This window comes from Pimephales promelas, chromosome 11 (assembly GCF_988280905.1).
Source record: "Pimephales promelas chromosome 11, fPimPro1.hap1.1, whole genome shotgun sequence".
NCBI lineage: Eukaryota > Metazoa > Chordata > Actinopteri > Cypriniformes > Leuciscidae > Pimephales > Pimephales promelas.
In genome coordinates this window covers 4,681,376-4,706,376 of record NC_142779.1, presented here as the reverse complement: position 1 = coordinate 4,706,376, position 25,001 = coordinate 4,681,376, and the positions used below count along the sequence as shown (strand labels likewise).

Here is a 25,001-nt window from a genome sequence, read left to right as displayed (position 1 = left end):
GGCTGCAAGGCTTGTATCTCCTCTGAGTAAGCTTGTCTCTGACTGTATTTAACCAGTTCCATTTCAGCTCTGGATAGATCTTCCACGGTAAGTATCCTTTTTTCCAGATTCTTCTTGTATATCACCATTTGCTGTTCAACTACTGATCTGCATTTACCTGGATCAATTGGAATAATACTCAACGAGCTGGTTCAATGGATCTGTGCACCCATTTGAGTCTGTGCATGACACTGCAGCGGATGTCTTCACCTCAACATCATCTTCAGTCAAGTAAGTACACTGTTTAGGTTGTTCTGGCCATTCAACTTCTTTTTGCAGGAAACTAGGCCCCTGAAACCAGCTTTTACTTTCCAAGAAGCTCTGGATCTTCAACCCTCTTGAAGCCTGATCAGCTGGGTTTTGTGAGGTATTGACATACTTCCACTGAGAAGATGTAGTCGCTTCTCTAATGAAAGAGACACGGTTTGCCACGAATGTCTTGAAGCGAAGCGCATCGTTTTCAATGTACTTTAGTACCGTTGTACTATCTGTCCAGAAGACCGACTCCATCAGGGGAACTTCAAGTTCTTCTTTCAACATCCGATCGATCTTGACTGCAACAGTCGCTGCTGTTAACTCCATTCTCGGGATCGTGATCTGTTTGAGCGGAGCGACTCTGGACTTTCCCATCAAGAATGATACATGTTTCTCACCCCGATCATTTGTCAGCAAGAGATACGACACAACGCCATAACCATCTTGACTAGCATCTGAGAAATTGTGGATTTGAGCAACCTTTGTTGGCCCAAATGCAGGGGGTTTGAAACATCTGTTCAGACTGAGTTCTGAAAGCTTGTCTAAGTCTGTCAGCCACTTCATCCATGTCTGGCATGACTTTTCATGGATCTCTTCATCCCAACCTTTCTTCTCTTGGCAGAGATCTCTTAAAATGAGCTTGACAGGTAGCAGGAGTGGTGCCAAAAAACCCATTGGGTCATACACTGAACTGACTACAGATAAAATGCCCCGTCTTGTGCATGGCTTGTCCGGCAGATGTATTTTGAACCTGAAGCTGTCAGAACTTGTACACCACTGCATGCCCAATGCCCGTTCCACTGGTAACTCATCATGCTCCAAATCAAGATCTTTGACCTCAGCTGCTCGTTCGTGATCGGCAATGGAACCTAGCAGAGCTCGGCTGTTGCTGACCCACTTGGTCAAATGGAAACCACCACTAGCGCACAGTGTCATCAGCTCCCTGACAAGAGTAACGGCTTTGTCTTCTGTGGCTACTGACTTCAAGCAGTCGTCCACATAGAAATTCTTGAGGACAGTTTGTGTGGCTTCTGGTGTACTCTTTGATGCTGCATCCTCCGCTGTTCTTCTCAATGCATATGACGCACAACTGGGAGATGATGTAGCACCGAACAGATGCACACACATTCTGTACTCTTCTGGTTCAACATTCAGGTTACCGCCTGGCCACCAGAGAAAGCGTAACATATCTGCGTCCGTGTCTGGAATCCACACCTGGTAAAACATGGACTCGATATCTGCCATCATGGCAACAGGCTCCTGTCTGAATCTCAGCAACACTCCGAAGAGGGTGTTCGTTAGATCAGGCCCTTGCAACAACTGGTCATTTAGCGACACACCCTGGTAAGTTGCCGCACAGTCAAAAACGACTCGGAGTTTCCTCTTTTTTGGATGGTAAACCCCATGGTGTGGAATGAACCATACTCTTCCATCATTGCGAATCAACTGTTCTTCTGGAACATTTACTGCGTAGCCTTTTTCCAGTATGTTGTCCATAAATGCCCTGTACTCTTGAAAGAAGTCAATATTCCTACTGAACTTCCTCTTCAGAGAGTTAAGCCTCTGTTCAGCAATACCACGGTTGCATGGCATCTTCACCTTGTCATCCTTCAAAGGCAACTTAATGCAGAAGTGACCATCCACAAGCTGGGCTGATGTTGTCACCGTATGCATGAACTGCTTGTCATGTTGAGACTGTTCTCGTCTGTCATCACATCTTCTTTCTGGGAAATCTGCATTGTAATACTTCATCAGCATTTCTTCAACGCTTATCACAGAAATCCGATTGACAAGGAAACTTTGTCTTTTGCCATCGTCTGACTCCTTCTCTGGACATCTGCTGATTGGTCCATTGACAACCCAACCAAGAGCGGTCTTCACAGCGTATGGTCCGTCATTCTGACTATTAATGATCTCCCATGGCTCCATGGCTTTGTACGCATTGACACCGATGAGCAGACCAACTTCTGCATCCAGTTTTGGGAGATGGACTCGACTCAGATAAGACCACTTTTCCAAATCTTTCTTCTGTGGGATGTTGGCCTTTTTTGCAGGTATATCTGGCTGAGTATACACATTGGGCAGCTGAATGTAATCTTGCTCCTCTAAGCCACACACCTCCAGATCTGTAATCTCATAGCTACTAACTTTCTGTTCTTGGGCTATAGTGCGAAGCAGGAACTCTGCCTTTCTGCCTCGCATATTCAACCTCTTCGCCAAGTCTTCAGTGCAGAAAGTTGCTGTACTTCCTTGATCTAGAAAAGCATAGGTCTTGATTATCTTTGAGTCTTTCTTATGTTTTACCCGTACAGGTACGATGGGAAGGATACACTCACTGTTCCCGGCCCCAGTATGGTCACCTCTTTTGCATCCTGCAGACACGAGAGCACTTGTGACTTCACTTGAGCTTTGTAAGCTGTCATCTGCACAGTTGGTCTTCAATGAAGCAACCTCCTTTACAACGTGCAAGATAGCTGGGTGCTTGAGTGAACAATCTGGACAAGAAGACCTTTTTTTACAGTCCTTGGACATATGACCTGCTGTCAGACACCCAAAACAAAGGCCGTTCGTTTTCAAGAACTGAATTCTTTCTTTCAGAGGCTGTTCTCTAATCTTGTTGCACGCATTCAGTGCATGATTCTTCTGGCAGTAAAGACATGGACTTTGAAAGACACTTGCAGACTTGACTGCAAAGGGTTTCTTCTCAGGTTGGCTTTTACTGACGTTATTTTCAGTAGCAGACACATTTACAGCAAAGCTGCTTCTTTTAGACTCACTTTTTCTAATGCTTGTTTGCTTTTTTGAGTTGATCTGGTTACTTGAAGTGGAGTCCAGGATATCTCCAAACAGCGGGTCATTGGCAACCTTTGCTTGATGGTACACAAATTCCACTAAATCAGAAAACCTGGCTCTTTTTCTTGTTTTTTCTTGAATGTCATAAGCATGACTTCTCCATCTTTCTTTCAGTTTGAATGGAAGTTTGGATAAAATGGACTTCATGTTGGTAGGATTGTTCATTTCATCCATGTAGTCAACATCATTTATTGTGTTACAACATCCAACCAAGAACAAAGCAAAAGCATTCAATCCTTTTCTGTCGTCTGGCCTTATCTGAGGCCATTCCATAGCCTTCTTGATATAAGCTGTAGCAATGGTCATTTCATCTCCATAATGACGATCAAGCAGCTCTCTGGCTTGTCTGTAAGCTCTGTCGGGTCTCATGTGCTCACAGCTCCGAACAAGATCAAGTGGCTCTCCACTCGTGAACTGTTCAAGGTAGTACAGCCGATCTTGATGACTGTCTGTTTTGCTGTCGATAGCATGCTCGAATGCCCTTATGAAAGATCTGTAAGTCAGAGGATCACCTGTAAATGTGGATATGTCTCTTTGAGGCAGTTGAGACAAACTCTGTTTAATGAGCATCTCTGTGACTTCGTTTTGACGCTGTAGTACTTCGTGCAGGCTATCTGTAGAAGAATCAGTGTGATCATGATGATTATGATGTGGCGTGCTGCTGACAGCATCAAACCGCAAAGATGACTTTCCTCTATCTGACGCACCAACTTGAGTGTTTAGCTTTGGACTGAATGTAAAGGATGGCTTACCAGCTCCACGAAGCACGTATTCTTCCACATTATGTTTTTCTTGTCTTCGTATCAAGGGTTCAAATCTGGGTCGTGAAGGTGGCTCCAATAAGTCGTAGTTAGATTCGCGAGCATCTTCAAATTCTTCATACACCTTTAATTTGGCATCTGAAGCAGCAAGCTCAGTTTCAAGCTCCAATTGCTCTTTTCTAACTCTCAAGCGAACTTCTTCTTGTTCTATTGCTTCTCTCTTTTTCATTGCTGCAGCTCTTGCCAACAGTGCTTCACGTTCAGCTTTAATTCTCAGCATCGCAGAATTAGTACTGGAAGTGTGGCTTACCTTGGAGTTAGCTTTGGATACACTATCTTGTGGCCCAATATCATCTTCCTCATCTCTTAAGACATCTGCAATCCATTTGTTTGTGTCTTCTACAAACAGCGTGAATTCTGAATATTTGTTCTCAAAAGCATCTTGAACCGCTTTCCTGTCGTCTTCATCTGTTAGCTCACACAACTCTTCATTAATCCGTTCATACTGTCTTAAGCATCTTTCAAACTTTAGCAATGCTTCATCTTTAATGAAATTAACATTGTGTTCATTTTCCTTCAATTTGGCTAGATCATTCTTCTGTTTTGTTATTTGTGCCAACTTTCCCTTGCGTTCTCCTCTCAGCCTTTGTAGTTTCTCCTCTACAGCCTTTTCTGTGGGCTTTGGCGCCCTCTTTTGGTCAACACACGCAGCTGCGCTTTCATCTGCCATGTCACTTTAAAATCTTCACACAAAACTGTAACAATTTCTTCTGGAACTGTCCACAGTTTCTACTCTTCTTATGTCTTCACAAACACTCGTAAAAAAGAGTCACTGTAGTGAAGGATTTCTTTAAATAAAGCTCTATGACTTTCAGAACGAAATAAGTGACCAAACTCTGTCTTTGCTTTAAGACGATGGTTAATCAGGAGGATAATAGAGCCAAGAAGAAAATATCAGACCTGTTGCAGAGAAAACTTCATTCAACCGACGACTCGTACTGTAGGTTTGGCTACATCTGGTTTTCTTTCCGTATTGGACTATTGTCTGTCTTTGTAGCAGCCGTTAGCAAGTTTCCTCAGCCCCGTCGATTCGCTCGCCGTCCTCGCGCGAGTGACTGCCTTCCTTTGCGATCGTCTCATGAGGCTTCTATTTCGTCTTCGTCGAACAATCTTCTGAATATACTCGATTTTTTTACTAAGTCGAGCAGTCTTTTGACTTTGATGTGAGTGCAGAAACCTGACTCACTAGCTTAGGACTTCAAAGTTCTTTTGTACTCAACACAAAACGTCCGCGAATAAAAGTCTTGAATCCAAAGTTCTTCGTTTGACTGTTTAATTATGAATTTCAAAAACATAAAATAAAACAAAAACTTGGAATCTTTACTTTTCTTACAAATTAACTGTTCCGTGTAGGTCAAAAGACTGTGTTGCTCCAAAGTCCAGTGGCTTCTGACTGCTTCGCAGTATACTATTCTTTCATACTAAATCTAACAACCAATCAAATTACATTATACTAGATCACTGGGCAACTGCTTACATTCAAATTTCTACGTTCCATTTGCAACACAGTTATTCTCAGATATTACTAAATAAACTCAAAATATTTTAAATTATATTCAATATTATTATTAGTTCCATTGAAATGGCTTCAACAGAAGTCATGATAGAAAGCAAACGTGTGTGTGTTGTACCTGTGTGTACAGAGGCTCGTAGATGTCGACGCCGTTGTCTTTGCTCTGTTCGATCGGTTTATTTCCCCGTTTCCAGATAAAGCGGGCGGGGGGGTTGGAGTTGACCGTACAGCGTAAAAACACTGTTTTCTCCTGATAGTAGTTCCCTCGTACATCACCCACCGTCTGGTGCACCGTGAGCACAGGCTTATCCAGATCTGAAGCACAGAAAGACAATTCACTTACATTGGGAAAACGTACTCTCTTTAATGGAGTAATCTGAAAGGCAAACGCACCCTGAACCTCTAATTATCAATCTCTTGATCTTCGGCTCTCAGACAAGACCACTATTTCCACTGTACATAAGGTGGCAATTACCTCAACCACAGGTCACTTCACCTCACCATTACAGACATTTCATCAGTTTCAATGGATCTCATTTTACAAAGAGTCTCATTGTTTGAATGAATGAGGCAATAAATGTCCTCTAATGAACTTCATTTACAAGGTTTTTGGACTGACAGGTTTTGGTCTGGCTGGGTCTAATAAGAAAGACAGGCTTGTTATTTGCAGCATAAATGGCAGTTGAACTACTTTTAATGCTTTTTTGTAGCCCCTTTTTGTCTTTGATACTAAATATCACCATTTATTTGCATTGTAGTAGAAACTCTATCTCATTTTGTTTCACAGGGAAAAAAAATGGAATTATGAGGATTGCTAAATGATAACAAAATGTTAATTTCTGGACGAGTGAATGAACACATTGGCTAAACATGTCTAAACCACACGACTCACGCAGAGAACAATATCACATAAGGAGGAAAGAGGTGGAGGTTAAATCAATGTGACTGTGTAACAGTCTGACCTCTGACCTCTCTCTGCTCAGTGATTCCCCCTGAATAAACATGATCTGTCTAACAGACTTGCTCACACACAGTCCTGAGCGCACATGAATGGCTTTATCCAGCCTGGTCTCATTGTTAATACGTAGCTATTTTACGTTTTTGCAAAGATAGAAAACGTACTTTTTAGTACGTTTGGATAGATGCTGAAACGTATAATATAGACGTATCTGCAACATTTAAACGTAACATTATTACGTTTTTACAGCTACAAAACGTAAACTATTTACGTATATTCTATATCATAAAGATATCTGGATAATTTCCCGTTTTACTATTTTATAGATAAATGTAAGATCCCGTAACCCTAATCCCAAACCTAAACATACCCATTTTATACTTAATATAAAAAAGGATAAAACGTAACAGACAGGTGTTGGGAAAGGGCAGTTTTATTAACAATATAGCATTAAAATATATTTTGAGACACCAATCCTACTCCTACCCCTAAACCTACCATAACAATTCCTTAAAACTACGTAAAAAACTACAATTATGAAGAAAAACATAACTAACAGACAAGTATAATCACAATAATTTATTTATTGCGAAAATGTCAAAACCGATACCAAAAGCCGTTCACATGATGAAGCGTTGCAGTCGCAGTCTTCTCTCTGGCAGTATTGTAATAGTTTTGTATGAAGTACAGAGCAGAAATTAAATTACTAATGAAAATGTTAATCCGGCTTCGGTTGGTTCGCGCTTCTCCATTTCAAAATTCAAATGAACTAAACTAACCAACCGTCTACAGTCCTTCATGTCGCAAACTGTGACGAAGCAGGGAAGAGCCAATGAACGTTTGATATCGCTGCCGTAAAAGATGACGTATGGGCGCAATATTTGAATTTGAATTCATCACCAGCGCGGGGTTTGACTTGTAACGTTACGGTCGCTGCTGAGAATGGAGATCATGCACGACTGGATAAGAGGCTGAAATCGCTGAATTAGGAGTTGTTTCTTGCAAACAATGGATTCTAAAGATTTGGATTACATCAAACTATTAAAATTGATGTATTTTGTGAATTTTTGTTGTGTTTTATAGGAGAAAACGCTTTATGTGTCTCAAGGTAAATAAACTATTACAAAATGGTTGAACGAGTAACGTTAAAGAATGTATTTTTTAAGGTTTTATAGTGTATTGTTTAACACCATGCAGGCGAAACGAGCAAAATGTTAATATTTATGAGTATTATATAATAATGCGACTGAAAACTTCATTAATAAGACAGTGGGATGCAATAGAGTCAAAACATAATGCTACGATATTAATATGCATAAATTGTGATACGTACAATGTGTACGTCGGTGGATTTGTTCATACGTAAATAAATTACGTTTTTGTGCTGTCAATACGTAAATATTTTACGTTTTAGTACTGTAAATACGTCAGTATTATACGTTTCTGCACATATAAAACGTAATTATATATACGTATGATAGAACGACACTTTACGTACACATACATACGTATTCTCATGAGATCACGTTGCTTTATCGTAGCTTCTGAAAGAAATCAAAGCTCAACGCAATGAAAACATCACATCTGTCAGAGAGAGAGAGAGAGAATGACTGGGAAACGTGCTGATCCGTAGGGAATTCCACGGAGATTAATCCGGTGAGCGCATTAACCAGCATCACAATGACCATGTCGAATTGTCACTCAATTCTATTAGACGGTCTGGAGCTAATCGGATGACCCCGAGTGACCCCAACCCAATCTGTGTGTGATATAGATCTATGGATGCACATTGTGCACGTAAGTTACTCAAAGCTCTGCATCAAGTATGAAAAACTACTGTTCAAATGTTTGGGATCAGAAAGTAGTGTTTGTTTGTTTATTTGTTTTAGAAATTAATACTTTTATTGCATTAATTTGATCAAATTTGATCAAATGAACTTGAATGAAATATTATACATTACAGTTTCCACAAAATATTAAGGACTGTTTTGAACACTTTTACACTTTTCCTCAGCAGCAAATCAACATATTAAAATGAAGACTGGAGTAATGATGCTTTGAGATCACAGGAATAAATTACTTATTAAAAAAGTAAAATATATTCAAATAGAAATTAGTTATAATAATAATAATTCACAAGATTTCTGTTTTAATTTGTGATCAAACAAATGCAGCATTGGCGCAACTTTTGAACAGTATTGTATGTTCATTTTATGTTGAATGATTTATAAAGTGTATATTGCAATGATTTTAATGTGCTTTTTGTACGGCCATTAAACCAAGAGTTTTGAGAATATTTCTTAAAGCGATAGTTCACTCATTCTTTCTTAAAGCGATAGTTCAACATTTTTTTTTTTAGTTATTTTATCTGTAAATTCTCCAGGAAAAAGTTTATGTATAGAATTTGAGCTATTTCAAACACAAATACATTGAGACGAATGTATTTGTGTTTACATCGTAAACACAAATACATTTACCCTACAGCCCAACACACACCCTTCTGTATTCAGAAGAGCACAAACAGAGACAGGCGTTGCGTTTGATCCCACCAGCATCTCGTGAATTATTTAGCACTCTTCATATTGCCTGAAATGAAGCATCACATGACTTGGAGCCGCATTTGGACATAATGAGCACATATGAATGGCACAGAATACACTGCAAAGAACTTTTTTTACAGCTTATAAACGCGTGTCAACATTTGCTGCTCTCACACACCAGTGTCTACATGGACAGAGAATCATGCGTGTCCTTTGCTCTAACATGCTTTTGCATAGTAACATTACTGCAAGGATTGCAGAATTATTTGCATAATGTGCGAGAGTACAGCACAAAACCTGTGATCTTATAAACATGAGCTTTCTCTCCAGCTGGTTGGACTGAGGGCACAGACCCACAATGCACCTGTTCTCTACCCACAGGAACATCTCTGCATCTTCTCCATATATCAGCTCACTCCCGATGGATGTGTGTGAGGACAGATACAGTATACGTGAATGAATTTCTCATTTCTTGGATATCATATTAACCAGAAAGCTTTGTGGCTGACGTAAGCTTATGTGATGTAAATAATACAGTAAAGCTCGAGGCAGCCGACTTTCTGATTTCCTCTGTCAATATTACATGATCTACCTCAGGGGTAACTGTAGGTGAGGGTCAAAGGTTAATGTTTATATAAGTGAGAGTCAATATTCTCTTAACTATGAGCTTGTTGTACAACTGAATGGGTGAATCCTGTCGGGAACAGGTCAAAAGAAAAGAAATACGACATTGTGTTTCTCTGAAGAAAACAAATGCTATTTCAGGACCATTAATATTGTGACGTAATATTCATGACATTTACGCACAATTTAGCCCAAAATTCTCACTGTTTTACTTTTGACTTTCTATGTAATTCGCATTATTCTCAATGGTGCTTCTTATTAGATCCTCATTACTGAGTGATTTGTTAACAATAGCAAACAATGCAGTAAAGTCTAATGATGAAAGTACATATAATAAATATATATATTTTTCACAGCAATGAGAACTTTATTGCATTACAGTAATGGAGGTTAATTGTACTATAATTGGTATTTTAGAAAAAGATATTAAATATTAAAAATATATATATATATATATATAAAAGCAGAAAAAAATAAAGCAGGTCTTTCAATGAAGGTGGATGTCATAATGAAAGACATAATGAAATGGAAGTTGCGGAAGCTATTTATATATATATATATATATATATATATATATATATATATATATATTATCAGCAAAGAAAAAAAAATGTAGAATGGGAACTTGGTTCTATCCACTGGTTGCGGATTGAATGGAGGTAAATCTGTAAGAAGGGGGCGGGGTTTAAACAAACTATGATTGGAGAAGCCCTGCATACATCACCAGAGAACATTTATTTAAGAATTACAAGGTAAAAAGTGAAAATAAATTGAAATTTCACAATTGAAAAGAAAAAGTTTCACAATTGAAATTTCAATATTAAATACCTTGGCAAGAGAGAAATTCCAGTTCATTCATTAGTGGAATCTGTTTGCTCTCTGATTAATCTCACTGGGGTTTTTTTAGGAGAAATGACAAGATATTAAAGAGATCTCATTCGAGATTTTTCTTTTACGTCTACAGGAATCTCCAATTAAATTGTGCAGAGATCAGCGGTTGCAGGCGATTTTAATAAACACCTTCGGAATGGGAAAGCAGATCAGGGACGGACTCTCAGTATACTCATCCCAAACCTCCAGACTCTTAACACACCTGCAGCCTCCTCTTCCTCATATCGGCTAATTACACTCGGCCCTTCCTCGCCCCTGCCCCGCAGCAGGAAATGAGATATTTAGTCAACCCCACTGGCTCAGCACCAACAACCTTCCGAGTGCTTTGAACTAGGGTGCAGTTTTAATTAAAAACCCCAGGCGAAGCTCTGAGAGCAGAACTCCGCTGGGCGAGGGGGTCACTAACCATCCGAGCACTTCCCGGGTCGCCACCTCCTAACGGGATCAGAACTCCAGAGGAGAGACGCCGCACTCGCTGGATATTCAAAAAGAGACTTTCTATAATTGTTTGTGTTCTGACTGTTCTGATAATTGCCCTAGATTTTCTTGGGACGATGACACACATAAACACAAACGACACATGCACACACTCATAGCTGATGGCTACAGATGGTGTTGCACAGAGATGCTGTTTTTTAATTGGCCTCCCAGAGTAATGACTGTTGTTAGAAAGGGTTTTTTTTTTTTTTTTTTTGCTCTGGCAAGATTTTAGTAACCATGCCATTTGTCTTACCAAACGAGCTATTGACCTGTCTGGGAATATTTAGGTGCCCAATAACACATCGCACACCATATCCACAAATCCAGCTCTTATTAATGCCATCAGCAGCAAGGGCCAATGACACTGTACGTAAAGCATGCAAACTACATTCCATTAAAGCCAGAAACATCCGGAACAGCGGCAGTACAAAACGTTGGCTCATTAAAGGGATAGTTCACTTTGAAATTAATTTTTGATATGTTTTAGCTTACCTCAAGGGCATCCAAGATGTAGGTGTCAGTGTTGTAGTACTCGAGACTCGGACTCGGTCTCGAGACCATATTTTAATGGTCTTGGTCTTGTCATGGACTCGTGTCCATTTGGACTCGGAATTGACTTGTACTCGAACATTTTTTTTTTAGGACTCGGAATTATTCCTGAGTCCACTCGAGTTCAATTCAAAATATTTTTTGTGATTATTAATGTATGTTAATAAAATATTTTTTTAAATTGATTGACACGCCCAGTGATTGGTGATTTTCTAGTGCGCAACTGCGCATGACAAATTGTAATAAAACTACTTTTAACACCACCTACTATGTGGCCTTTTTACCCTAAACTGATCATATTTTTTAAACTCTAAGTAAATTCAGTAAAAAAAAAAAAGGATTTCTCTAAGTAAATAAAAATAAATTAATCAACCCTCACCGGTCTCGGTCTCGACTCGGACTCGACCGTCTCTGGTCTCGGTGTCGACTCGGACTCGAGTGAGGTGGTCTCGACTACAACACTGGTAGGTGTCTATGTTTCCGCAGAATTTTTTTAAAATTTTGATATTTTTAGGTCAAACCGTTCATGTCTATCAGTCATATAATGGAGGTCTATGGTCACCACCTCAAAGAGCATGCACAGAGAAGTGCAAATTAAACAGGATTTAATGACTCGTAAATGTAAGTACACATTGATGGCCTAAGACACGAAACGAGCGGTTTGTGTGAGAAAACGAACAGTATTTATATCGTTTATACCTCTTGTTAACAGCCGTCGACCTGATCTGAATCAGTTGTCCAACTGAACCGAACTGAACCATCTCCAACGTGACGCCGGAAGTGATCGCGTGCGTATGTACGTCACGCATAGTTTACATGGAGATTTCGGAAGTTTTACTTTTCACTAAACATATTTAGACATATCGAAATCATATTTCATTGCGACTTCCCGTATATCTAAATATGTTTAGTGAAAGGTAAAACTTCCGAAATCTCTGTGTAAACAATGCGTGACGTACATACGTTGGACATTTGATTCAGATCATTTCGACGGCTGTTAACAAGAGGTAAAAACTATATAAATACTGTTCGTTTTCTCACACAAACCGCTCGTTTCGTGTCTTAGGCCATCAATATGTACTTACATTTACGAGTCATTAAATCATGTTTAATTTGGACTTCTCTGTGTATGCTCTTTGAGGTGGTGACCATAGACCTGCATTATATGACTCACAGACAACAATGGTTTGACCAAAAAATGTCAAAATTGAAAATACTGTGGAAACAAAGAGACCTACATCTTGGATGCCCTTAAGGTAAGCTAAAACATATCAAAAATTAATTTCAAAGTGAACTATCCCTTTAAATAAGTCTGAGATTGGATTGGACATTTCGCTTGTGGTTTGGGATCCAAACTTTCTGACTCACCATAAAGTTTCCTAAGGTACAGTAAGCATCAATATTACTCTTGCTCATCCTCAGAGTTAGAGATTTTAACAAATCCATAATACCATTACACACTCATACACACTCCAATATATACTTTATAGAACCCTAGTACATTCTGAAGAACGATTTATGCCCCCCAAAAAATCTATTTAAAGGGTTAGTTCACCCAAAAATTAAAATGATGTCATCAATGACTCATGTCGTCCCAAGCCCGAACACATTCATAACACCATTACACACTCATAAAAAACTCCAATACACTGTAAAAAAGTGATTAGATGACTTAACTAAAAATTAGGAAACCCGTTGCCTTAAATTTATTAAATAAATAAACTTCATGCTTCATTGAAAAAATGAAGTATGTGGAATTGTCAAGTTCACATAACTTATTTTTTTCAATTAAATATTACGTTTATTTACTTAATAATTATATGGCAGCGGGTTTACTCAATTTCTTTAATTGAACTTGAACACTTTTTACAGTAGAACCTTCGTTATTGGCGATTTATGCCCAATAAAAATTGATTCAAGCTTACTGACATGCTTACTGACAAGCTTACTCCATTTTTAGTATTATATTTAATTGGCTGTTAAAGTTCAATATGGGACAATATAAATACTGCCTCAGCGATATCCACATTTTTAGTATTGTAATCTTTTATAAACCAGTGAATATGGGACAACACACACTAAACACCCACTGCACCATCAGCCCAGTTTGTGGCGCAGTCTCTTCGGCCCCACATGTGGACATTATAGTGCACACGAGGCCTTTAAATATGATGTCCAAAAGCAAAATTGAGCACTTTTTACTGTACCAGTCTTTTTTATGGACCCTTGAACTTGGCAAATAGGACAGTTCACACAACCTAATTGCTTAATAAACCATTTTATGGCGAAAACTCTTTCAAAATAAATCATAAACCAATGTTTTATTTTGCTCACATTTGCAATTACAGTAAATTTCTATTTATTTGCCAAAGCTGATTTCAACACATTTGGCACCTAGCAGTACGAGTGTGTTAATTTTGGACCCTGTGTATGCATGTGGCCACTAATACCAGTCCTGTCCACCTGTGCCCACCCGTTCATCTCAGCACGGCTCTGTATGGACACACTTTTATCTCATTCTTTCTAGTTATACATGCGCTCTTTTACTCTTGAACCCCGCCTCTCTCATTGTATTTTCTCCTCCGTCACTACTTTATACAACTGCAGATACAGTATATCATGTGTACCATAAAATCTTTACAATGACCCGGAGACGGAATTAATGGGGATGGTATCCTGGTTATGCAAATAAGACAATCAATTCAAATCAGATGACCAGAGAGCGACCAAAGTAACCCAAGGCAATTTAACACAGCTAATTATTCAAAATGACCTCTCTAATCTTACTGATTATTGACAGATATTGATTAGCTGTGGTTGACAAGAAATGCTTCAAATGAGAAACACCACCTAGTCATTAAAGGAACATCCTGTGATCTTTAATTTGATGGAAGTTTGTGAGTAATTTAATTAAATAATGAATCAACCTTCTTTTAGCCCATGTACTGATTGTAAAATCCACATCAGCACTCATTACTGCGAGTTGGCAAACAACAGAAACGTATTTGTTGGGTTCGGGAGTGAGAATTTTCCATTACAAAGACAGTCTGTGCAAAGTGTCTGTGATCGATTCCAAACTGGCAGGAGGAGGAAGAGGAATCAGTGTTTAAAGGAACAGTTCACTCAAAAAATAAAATTGAAGCTTGAAGTCATTCTGACATTTTGTACGTGTACTTTGGAGTTTGACGAATATAGTCACTATAAAGTGTAATTTTATTTTTGAAAACTATTAGAAATTTCATTAACAAAAGTTTATGAGTTAAACCAGCTACACATTCAATTTAACATTTGCATTCATTCGGCTTGCGAGCCGGCCAAAGAGTTGGTTAAAGTTACGTTTTGAGTGGATGACGAGCGCGAGACGCTGAAATGGATGCCACTAAGATTCTGAATGGAAAGTTTACTTTTAAAAAGTTGCCAAATGTTTCCATTGACAAGACCAAAGTGATCTGTGTGTTTTGTCGTTGTGAACTGAGCTATCATCATCGCAGCACGTCCAGTCTGAAATACCGCTTGATGATGACCAAGCACAAACACACACCGCTGATGCGAATTCTCCGCCCCCTCGTCAACATCAGGACTTTGTCAGTATTTCTTTCACCCTTTTATTGATGGACACTGTTACAATTATGACTGTGTGAGAGATTATTTGCTCCAAGTGAGAATTCTAGTGTGAATTTGAACACTGTACAGTATATGCCAATGTTGTTTTCAATAAAAAAACATTTGCACAAAGCAAGCCGATCCAGTTTTCCATGTTGATAATGGGACAAAAAAAAATAATGGGACAAAAAGAAATCAAGAGACATTTAGAATAGATAAAAATCTGTGATTAATCGGGAGCTAACTATGACATTAATGTGATTAATCGCAATTAAATATTTGAATCGTTTGACAGCACTAAAATAAACAATATCATAGTATAGTATAGTATATTATATTATGAAACTCGAATAGAATGATACTAAAATTACACTGCCAGGAACATGCATTAGGAAAGTAAAATGTGTGATGTGGATATGAAGTGTGTTTAGTGTGGAGAACGGTCACAGCATGAAGCCCTGCAGGAACTGACTGTCTATCAGACAGAAAATTCAAACAAGCTGCTTTAGAAATCTTGTGACTCCAATACATCTCTCCAGCACCGACTCAGACGCAAATATCCGTGAGTGTGTGGGAGGCGGAAGCTTAACATCTGAGATCAATAGGGCCCCGGGGGGCCCGGCAGAGAATCGCGTGCCCAGCACGAGGGCCCCGTGCTCCCTGGCCTCCTGGAGCGCAGGGCCCCGGCACAGGGCACAGAGGTGAAGCGCTCTACTGCTTGTATAACCTTTCATAAAACAGCCATTCCATTGCACTAACACACACACACACACTCAAGCAGGATATGCAATGTAAGCATTTGTGGATAATCTTGATATAGAGCCCCTCTTTCATTTTAAGAGCGCTTTATATCTTTTCCGCACCTTCCACTTTATTTACTAGTTTTCCTAGAGGCAGCTTTTCTTTTACAATTACTGGCTCCGCTCCAAAGAGGTGTCAGGCAGGGAATGCGCTTCTCTTCTTGGCTACTTTAGCTCTTTCTGTGTGTTTCTTTCCAGACTTTCCATCACTTTGCAATTATTTAGTGGCAAATCCTTGAGAATGAGACATTTCGCATCCATTATATCTGAAGGTATCTTCAGAATTCTCCCTGTATGTCTCAGATAGCACGTTGTAAACTCTTCAGGAAGGTACAAAAAGACCCAAAAGAAAGAGGAAAAAAAAAACATTCTTAAAGACAAATGTCCAGTTTTTTATGTTAAAAATACTTTTTACCATCACAGATTAATATGACAATCTATCAAGACATTTGACACTGCGTCATTGTGGCCCTATATCAAAATATCACTATGTTTGCTTGAGGATTCTGACACAGCAAAATTGATTCAACCAATGGCACGAGTCTGGGGCGGGACCACCTGTTTGTTTGACCAATAGGAGATAAGGGCCTGTTTGGGAATCCTGGTTGAAAACAGTCCCTATTTTTTGCACTGTCCCTAGATTGGCAGCTACATAACTACCACTTTGACATTTCAAAACGTTTATAAAGAGATCGTAAAAAAATCCATACAAATTAAGCAGTGCACTCTTAGAAGAAATGGTTCTATTTAGAACCAGAAATGGTTCCATCCCCCGCTTCATATATGGAACTCCAAAATGGTTCTATATAGAACCATTTTTTTTTTGGTAAAAGGTTCTATTGGCCAAGTATGAAACCCCAGGGTTCTATTTAGAACCCAGAGGAACCCTTTTTTAAGAGTGTATAGAACCTTTTAGGGGTTCCAAATACGTAGCGCTGATAGAACCTTTTCAGGTTCTATATAAAAACTTTTCTTCTAAGAGTGTGTAGTGTAAATTGTATACTAAATTATACGCTTTCTATGATGAAGAGATTTTATTTAGGCTTTAATTCACATATAAACACTGATAAGTGAACATAAACAGAACCTCAACCGAACTTGTATTTGCATACAGACATGGGTGTAATTTCCGGGGCGGGGCGGGGGGAATGGTGGGGGGTTAGGGGGGTTATGACCCCCTCAAAAATCAGACCCGGCTAATATAACCCCCCCAATATCATCACATCATTCAGATTAGAATAGATATGAAATATTCCGAATTAATATGAAATAAATTTGCCAGCAAGAAAGATAGTATCATATTTTAAATAATCTGGAATGTACCCCCCGCCCACCACACCGACTTGGTATTACCCAACACGCTTTCTCTACCAAGTTTGTTTACTATGTTGCACAGTCGCTGGGATGAATGTTTTGAGGAAAGAGCTGATGGTGCATGCTAACGGATAGAAAGATGGAAAGGACATTGAAAGGCAGCCAGACAACGATTTTTTAATTGTTGGTCGGCTCCAAAAGAAGGAAAAATCCTGACCAAACGGAGGTACCCCATTGCTAAATTAGCTGTTTCTCAAAGTGTGGCGCATGGGCGCGGCCTACTGTTGGGGAACAGAGACGAGTGGGACACGACAAACAGGTTTTGTGCCCATCTTTTTAATTCCTTTATTTATTGACCATACACTCAAAACAAAACAAAGACACATTTAAATGTAAGCCTTTCTTAACCTTTTCACACGTAAGTTTAAAGTTTTTCAAGGCGACCGTTATTGATCGTAGTATCATTTTATGGTTGTCGTGTATTTTCTTCCTTGACCAGCAATTATGACCACTGACGACTTGAATTGAATAAACTGAACTGTTTACTGAAGTTTCTGAACTTGAATCATTAGATACAGCGCTCGCACATGAAAACAATCTCTTTTTCTTTTTTTCCTCACATACACTGATGCATTATTGGTAGAATTCTCTTAAAGCTGAACACCCCCATTAATGTCAAACTGTTTCTGTTATTATTAAAGATAACAAATTCACATTTCTATTCTGATTAATTCACAACAATGGTTCCCATGGAGACGCGTCCTTCATTGCTTGTCAGTCACAACAGCTGAATGACTGATGATCTGCTTTTTTTTCATTTTTTTTATTCAGAATTTCACAATTTGCTAGCTATATTAGGATCTGATATTCCGATTGTAAAATATGTGCAAGTGGATGTGTTTTGTTGTTAAAACACCTTTGCTGTAGGCTATGCGCAACGTATTTTAGGTATACGTACATTATTAGGAATTTGCCACCTTCAGCTCAATTTGATATTATTATTATTATTTTATTTTTTTGTTCTTTTTGCATGGAGTTTGCAAAGTGACAAAATGAATTATAGCACAACTAACGTTAGTCCACACTAGTATTTTCTCAATTTCTGAATTTTATGTTATTAGAGGCTAGCCTATATAAATGCAAACACAATTGTTCTATCTACTTTTGAGTCGTATTTCGTGCAAAGTGATAATATAATTGCACTTTCTTTTTTCTCTATTTGAAAGTTTTTGTTGTTATTGAATGCTACAATGTGATGTTAATAAAATACATTTTAACAGTTGAACTTAAAGCCTAGTTTCTTAACATTTTGTTGGGTTGATTGGGGACAGGTGGGGCTCGGAACCCTTTCCCACCTCAGAAGTGGGGAATAAAAGTATCAAAATGTATTTCTAATACAGGAACGGAAAATTAGCATGTTACCATTTACAAAAGAAAATTATTCAATAAATAAATGAATTAATAAATATGGCGCGAGTTTAACCCCCCCAATGGTAGACCCAAAGTTACTCCCTTGCATACAGAACAAACTATTAGTGCGAAGCTCAAACTGCTGCCTAACACGAGAATGAACCTCATTGGTTCTAGGGCTGGACTCGAATATTTGTATGGTGGGTTGGTATTCAAGTTGAAAATGTGACATTCGAATATTCTGTTTTTTTGGGAGGGGGGGGGGGGGGGAGTTTGCAGCTTGGGAAAGGGTAAAAAAAAATACACACCGTCGCCCAGCCTCTCGGGAACTTGTGTCCGAGTTGCATGTACCCCACGCACACCGCTTGACCATTTTAAACTTAAAATGACAAGAAAAAAGGAATGAAAACTGACTAACTGCAAGGCATTTCAATGGACGTCGAAGCAGAGAATGTCTGCTGCTGTGATTGGCTCATCACTTTTGAGGGCGTGGCTTAGCCATAGGTCAATTGGTTCCTGCTGAAGCTCAAACTGCTGCGTAACACGAGAATGAACATCATTGGTTAAGCTCAAAAGCCTGGTAGTTGCGTAACTATCAATGGTGGGACAGAAATCACTCAGATTTCATAAAAAATATCTTCATTTGTGTTCTGAAGATGAACGAAAGCCTTACAGGTTTGGAAAGACATGAAGGTGAGTAAATGATAACAGGATAACTATCCCTTTAACTAATGTTAACAAATGGGACCACATTATAAAGTGTTATCGATAATACTAAATCTTAAAATCTCACCTAGCATAAGGGATAAACAGCAAGAATTCACATTGATGACACAAAGACACCACCATTTCAACTTCAAAAACACACATTTAAGAAGAAACCTGTGGCAGCAGAGTGAAAAAACTGGTAAACTTCTTATAGATTCTCATCTCAGCTATGGCGAGGAGGACAAGGGGGCGATGCAGTCTAGACTTCTAACAAGTCAATCCAGCGTGTCTGCACAGGGAACGATTGAAACAGAGCGACGGACAGCTTTGACATGCCTCAACCTTTCAGTTTCCAGGTATTTGGACACGGATATTGAAATAACAAACAGGCGACGGAGGCCGGGGTGATTGATGGAGTGAACGGGCCAGACTACACCCTGCTGGTGGTCTGAGTGCCAACTTTCTTTATTTTATTTTCTCCCTTGGTTAACAAAAGCAAGAGAAAAGGTCAAGCTGGTCTTGACTTGGTCGTCTTTTGTATAAAAATAACCTTCAAAGAGAATGGAAAAAGCCTAGGACTCAATGATAAAAACACATTTCGGATGAAAAAGAGCATTTGGACATTCAGACCGATGTTATCGGCAGTTCACCCACAGACACTTTTATGCGGCTGTATTCTTACTCCCTGGAGTCACAGTGACTGAGAGGGTGAGGATAGTTCTTTATACAGCACGATATGAAGAACATCATATCTAAATGTCAATATTCAGAGCACTAGTCTGCGATGATACGTGTGATGGGATAGTGATGATCTTGTAATCCTATGCCTACATGTTCTTGAATAAAGCTCTGAAACTATTCGACTCCATGCGGTGAAACAGATCACAGGCTTTATTGAACATGTTCAAAGCTCGATATCAGCTCACCCAGCCTTAGGCTATTTTAGACATATGGAAAACATGTCCTTCACCAATCTTTATCAATGCACTTCCTTCATTTCATATGAAAATATGATCTGTTTGGATCCCTTGCACCTACATTCCTTTAGTTTTATGCAAACACTCTTCAATCTCACTAATAAAAAGGGATTAAATAATATGTATAGTACAATCTAATTTTATATAACATCAAACATCATATGTTTTGTATTTGTTTATAGGCTGTGTAAATAAAATTGTTTAATATATTTTCTTTAATTATATTAGACTGTAACAGATCATTATGTTTTACTCAAATCATTGACAAACGCCACATTAAATGGATGATTTATGATCAATTTCAAGTTCATTTAGTGCAATAAAGCTTCTCATGACAAGAGGAGTGACTCTTAACCCAATATCACAGCTAAACACACTGTCATAGTGACGCTGTTTTCGTGATTTGAGGTATTTTTCTATGAATAACTTTACATGACTGTTCATAGAGTTCAAAATGCATTATTTTCTGTAATTCGCCTATCTGTACCAATAACGATGATTTCATTTTCCAAAAAAAATGTAATAACATAATAATAATACTAAAAGTACACTCTTCATTAGTACGTGTTATTTAAACAAAATGTATTTAAAATGTATTATCTGTACCATTAAGAATTATTTATTTTCCCAGCATTCAGTGAATAATAAAATACAAAATTTATTCATAAATTAAATTCAAATTTACACAAAATTACACCCTTCATATAGGCATGTTCTTAAAACAAATATTTGTCTTTGTAATTTTGCATTAAAAATGTATTTTCATTTGTAATTCTACCATCTATACCAATATTAGTGATTTAATTGTACCAATATTCAGTGAATAATATCATTTAAAAGAATAATGATAAATTATCTTGAAGGTTATACTGTATTGCATTATGCACATGCACTGTAAAACCCTGCTCATGTGCTTTATCGCATTTTTAGTATCAATCATGAATTTTTGCTTGCTTGCATACTTTACATACAAAACGGTGCAGAGGATATATTTGTATATGAAGGACAGTCTGAGAAAGGAAAATTGTGAAAAAAGTGTAGGAAAACAGGATTCTGCAGGAGTGCATCTGCATTATAATCCTACATAAAACTCTAAGATTTTTTAATAACGTTGAAGATGAACTTGTTTGAATGTCGCTCTTCCCTTTGGCCAAACTGAACAGAGATTGACTGGTGCAAGAGCAGGTGATTAAAATTAGACTTTAAAATTAAAATTAATTACTCAGTTACTGGGATTTTCACGCACAACCATTTCTAGGGTTTACAAAGAAAGTGCATTTTCACTAGGAAATGTGTCACAACACAAAAGTAAAATGAGTTGCGAATGCCGTTTCATGTTCATATCTCACTGCGGAGGATGAGTTCATATCCACAATCGCATCTGAAAATAGCTCTCTGTTTATCCTTGGACATTCACGATGCCGTTTCCTTCATCAGTGCTTGTAACCTATCAATCCTGAGCCAACATGAATCGCTAAGCGAAGCATTTGAAGTGCATACGGGTTTTAAGCTCGTTCAATGAGCATCAGATATATTCCAGAATCTACAGTAAATTCATCGTGCTCGCTATAATTACTGGAGGATCAAAACCTGAAATCCTACAGCATAAGAAGCGGAGCTCATTAATGTAGACAGGTGCCGCACACCTGCTGTGCTGTTTTACCTGTGCTTGATGGCCAACGGTGTGGCATTAAAACACTTGAAAGCACTTTAGATATGATTAAGAGCTGTATGCTATTAAATGCACTGAGAAACAAAAAATGCGTTGCCTGGTATCGATGATTTTCCTCAAGTGCAGTTGCACATTTGGTCAGTGGCAGTTTCTAAACTGAAACCAACAGAAATGTAGTGGTTATTTTCAATTAGCATAATATTACAAGGCAAATCTTGGTTCAGGGGGTAAATCCCTCAGTCACAGAGAGCAGAGAAGAGCTGCATGCAGGGTGCAAAACTCCCACAATGCACAGCAAGTGACCGCTAATCTACTCTAGAGTACAGCTGCCACACTGTCGGGCTCTGAAACTGTCCTTATGATGAAATATTATCATCATTTTAAGGAATTGTTCAAACTTCATGACGTCCCTGGAGTTCAACGTATCCATCTGTGCTCAGTAGGGTGGACATAAGACAAAAAGGCAACATGACAAGACCAAGACCATTTTTAGACTGAATATGAGACTGAGGACTCCAGCTCTAATACTAAACAGTATTTCATAAAGCTATTGCATAGCAATTGATTTATTAATTAAATGGCAATTTTATTTTATTTTTTGGGGGGGAGGTTGTGGGTAAAAAAGAATAAAGTGTAGAGCCCGACCGATATGGATTTTTGGGGGGATGCCGATACCGATAAAAAAAAGCCAGATACCGATATATCGGCCGATATTATTTGTGTGTATATTATAATACAGTAGCAATATTATGTATGTGTATTATAGTACAGCACCAGTCAAAAGTTTGGACACACTTTTAATGGGTAGGCACGTGAACTGCAACTCGTCTCATAAATAAACCGAAACTCAGCGTATAGACCTGAGAAATATATATATATTGAAATGTCACTGTAAAAAAAAAAATATTTTTAAGATTTTTTATCACAACATATTTTCTTTTGTCAAATCAACTTTATAATAAATTATTTAGTTGAGATAACTTATTATTTTGAGTTTCTGATGATTAAATTAATCTCCTTCATTGTATTAACTCACTTTTTCCAGTTCAATCAACTTAAAATTTTAAGGCAACCCAGGTTACTTACTTTTTTTAAGTTAAACCAACAATATTTTTTTACAGTGTAGTAATCACAACATTTTTTATTTTGTCAAATCAACTTAAATAATTTATTTAGTTCAGATAACATATAATTTTGAGTTTCTGATGATTAAATCATTCTCCTTCATTGTATTAACTCACTTTTTCCAGTTCAATCAACTTAAAATTAAGGCAACCAGGTTACTTACTTTTTTAAGTTAAACCATCAATATTTTTTTACAGTGTACTTTTTATACAGAACAATACAAAACGAAAGACTGTAATCTGTATGAAATGTGCATTTCTCTCTGGCGTGTTCACTGAAGATTGTGAGTCAGCGTCATTAACTTTGCAGCGACAGTGACTGAAAACACTTGTTTATTAATAAACAATTAAAACGTCTCCTTGCAATATTTGATGTGTTCAAAATCATTACTTTTGCCAGTTTTTTGTGACGGCTTTTATGTGCTTTATTGGCATCGCCACCCTTACATGAATCACCGCACCCGCATTTTTTAAGAAATATTAATTTATCGACATTATAAATGCCGATACCGATAGTAATATCGGCCGATAATATCGGCTTGCCGATATATCGGTTGGGCTCTAATAAAGTGTATGTCTAAAATTGGTCAGCCGAATAGTAACCTCTTCACACAATGTTCCTGTCAACTCTTTACATTTATTTGTGGATCTTAATCTATTTATTTGGAATAATGCAATTCTCACCCCATACTTTACATATTCATCTGTTACTTTTATAATGTTTCATTCATGTACTTGTTTAACTGATGTCCCTCCATTATGGGCTCTATTTCTGTTGATCAATATGAATAATGATTAGTGATTCAGTACTTACATTCTCTATCATTTGATGTGGACTACATCCAATGAGCTCTGATGAGCGTAACTTTTTTCATGTGTGTAAACAGTGCCATAGACGACAGTCAAGAAATAGACATGCCATCTCACTCATGCCCGAGTCTCACGATCAGAGTGAGATTGAGTGAGATTAAAACTCACTCAAACAGTCAACAATGCCACTCACCAGCCTGTTTATTCATCTATTTAGAGTTTGAGGGGTATGAAGTCCTCTCGTTTACCCTGATGGAGGTAATCAATGGTGTTCGGTGTCTTGAGGTTAGCTCACGGAGAACAGGAAGTGTCCGGAAGTCTATGAGGTCAGTCTCAAGGGAGTGATCTTTCTCAAACACAGCGTGCAACAGCGGTTTTTAAGGAAGTCCGACACACATACAGAATACATGTCACATGACTCTATGACTTTCTGATTGCAGGGGACACATGAATCACTATAAAATTGTCACCAGTAAATAACTGCTGGTGTGAAATGTCAATATTCTGTTGCTGTATTTTTCTCTCTGAGAGTGATTCGGCTCTTGATTGAAGATGGCATTTTGAAACAGTGTGGCCTGATCCTGCTGTCATTTACTCTTTTGCTGTGACACAAATGTCCAAACTGCTGAGTCCAGAAGAAACACTTGTGAGTTTGCTTCACTACAGAGACTCTTGGCTCTTTTTCCATCAGGTTTGGCTTTCTTACTATCCTTTTGTCACTTTTCTACTGGTAGCTGGTTTAGCAAGATACTAACTCAACCAGTCACCATAGTAAAGTCAAAGTGATACCTCCAGTTAGGTTGATCCTGGGTTAAATCCGTCATATGTATACGGGTTAGGGGACAACGTTCAAAATAATGACCACAACTGGTGATGCACTTGGAAAAAGATCTAGATTGACATGAGCCCATTGATTGGCAAACACACACACAAGGATTGCATGGGGAATTTCCATTGAAATAATGATTTTAAAACGGTACAAACTGTATTTTATTTCTCCCAACTTTTAACAATATGATCTAATGAGGTTTTGTTTCCATATTGACTTCATTATGCTGTT

The 25,001-nt window shown here is 38.1% G+C and overlaps 1 protein-coding gene across 2 annotated transcripts in view; it reads right to left on the bottom strand.

Moving 5' to 3' along the window:
• The window catches only part of mdga1 (MAM domain containing glycosylphosphatidylinositol anchor 1), a 288,554-nt gene that overhangs the window by 165,436 nt on the left and 98,117 nt on the right, over positions 1-25,001 (bottom strand). For both annotated transcript variants that reach the window (XM_089116787.1, XM_089116786.1), the window contains exon 5: positions 5,600-5,796. In XM_089116787.1, coding sequence (XP_088972913.1) covers positions 5,600-5,796 — 197 coding nt within the window. The remainder of the gene's footprint in view (positions 1-5,599; positions 5,797-25,001) is intronic.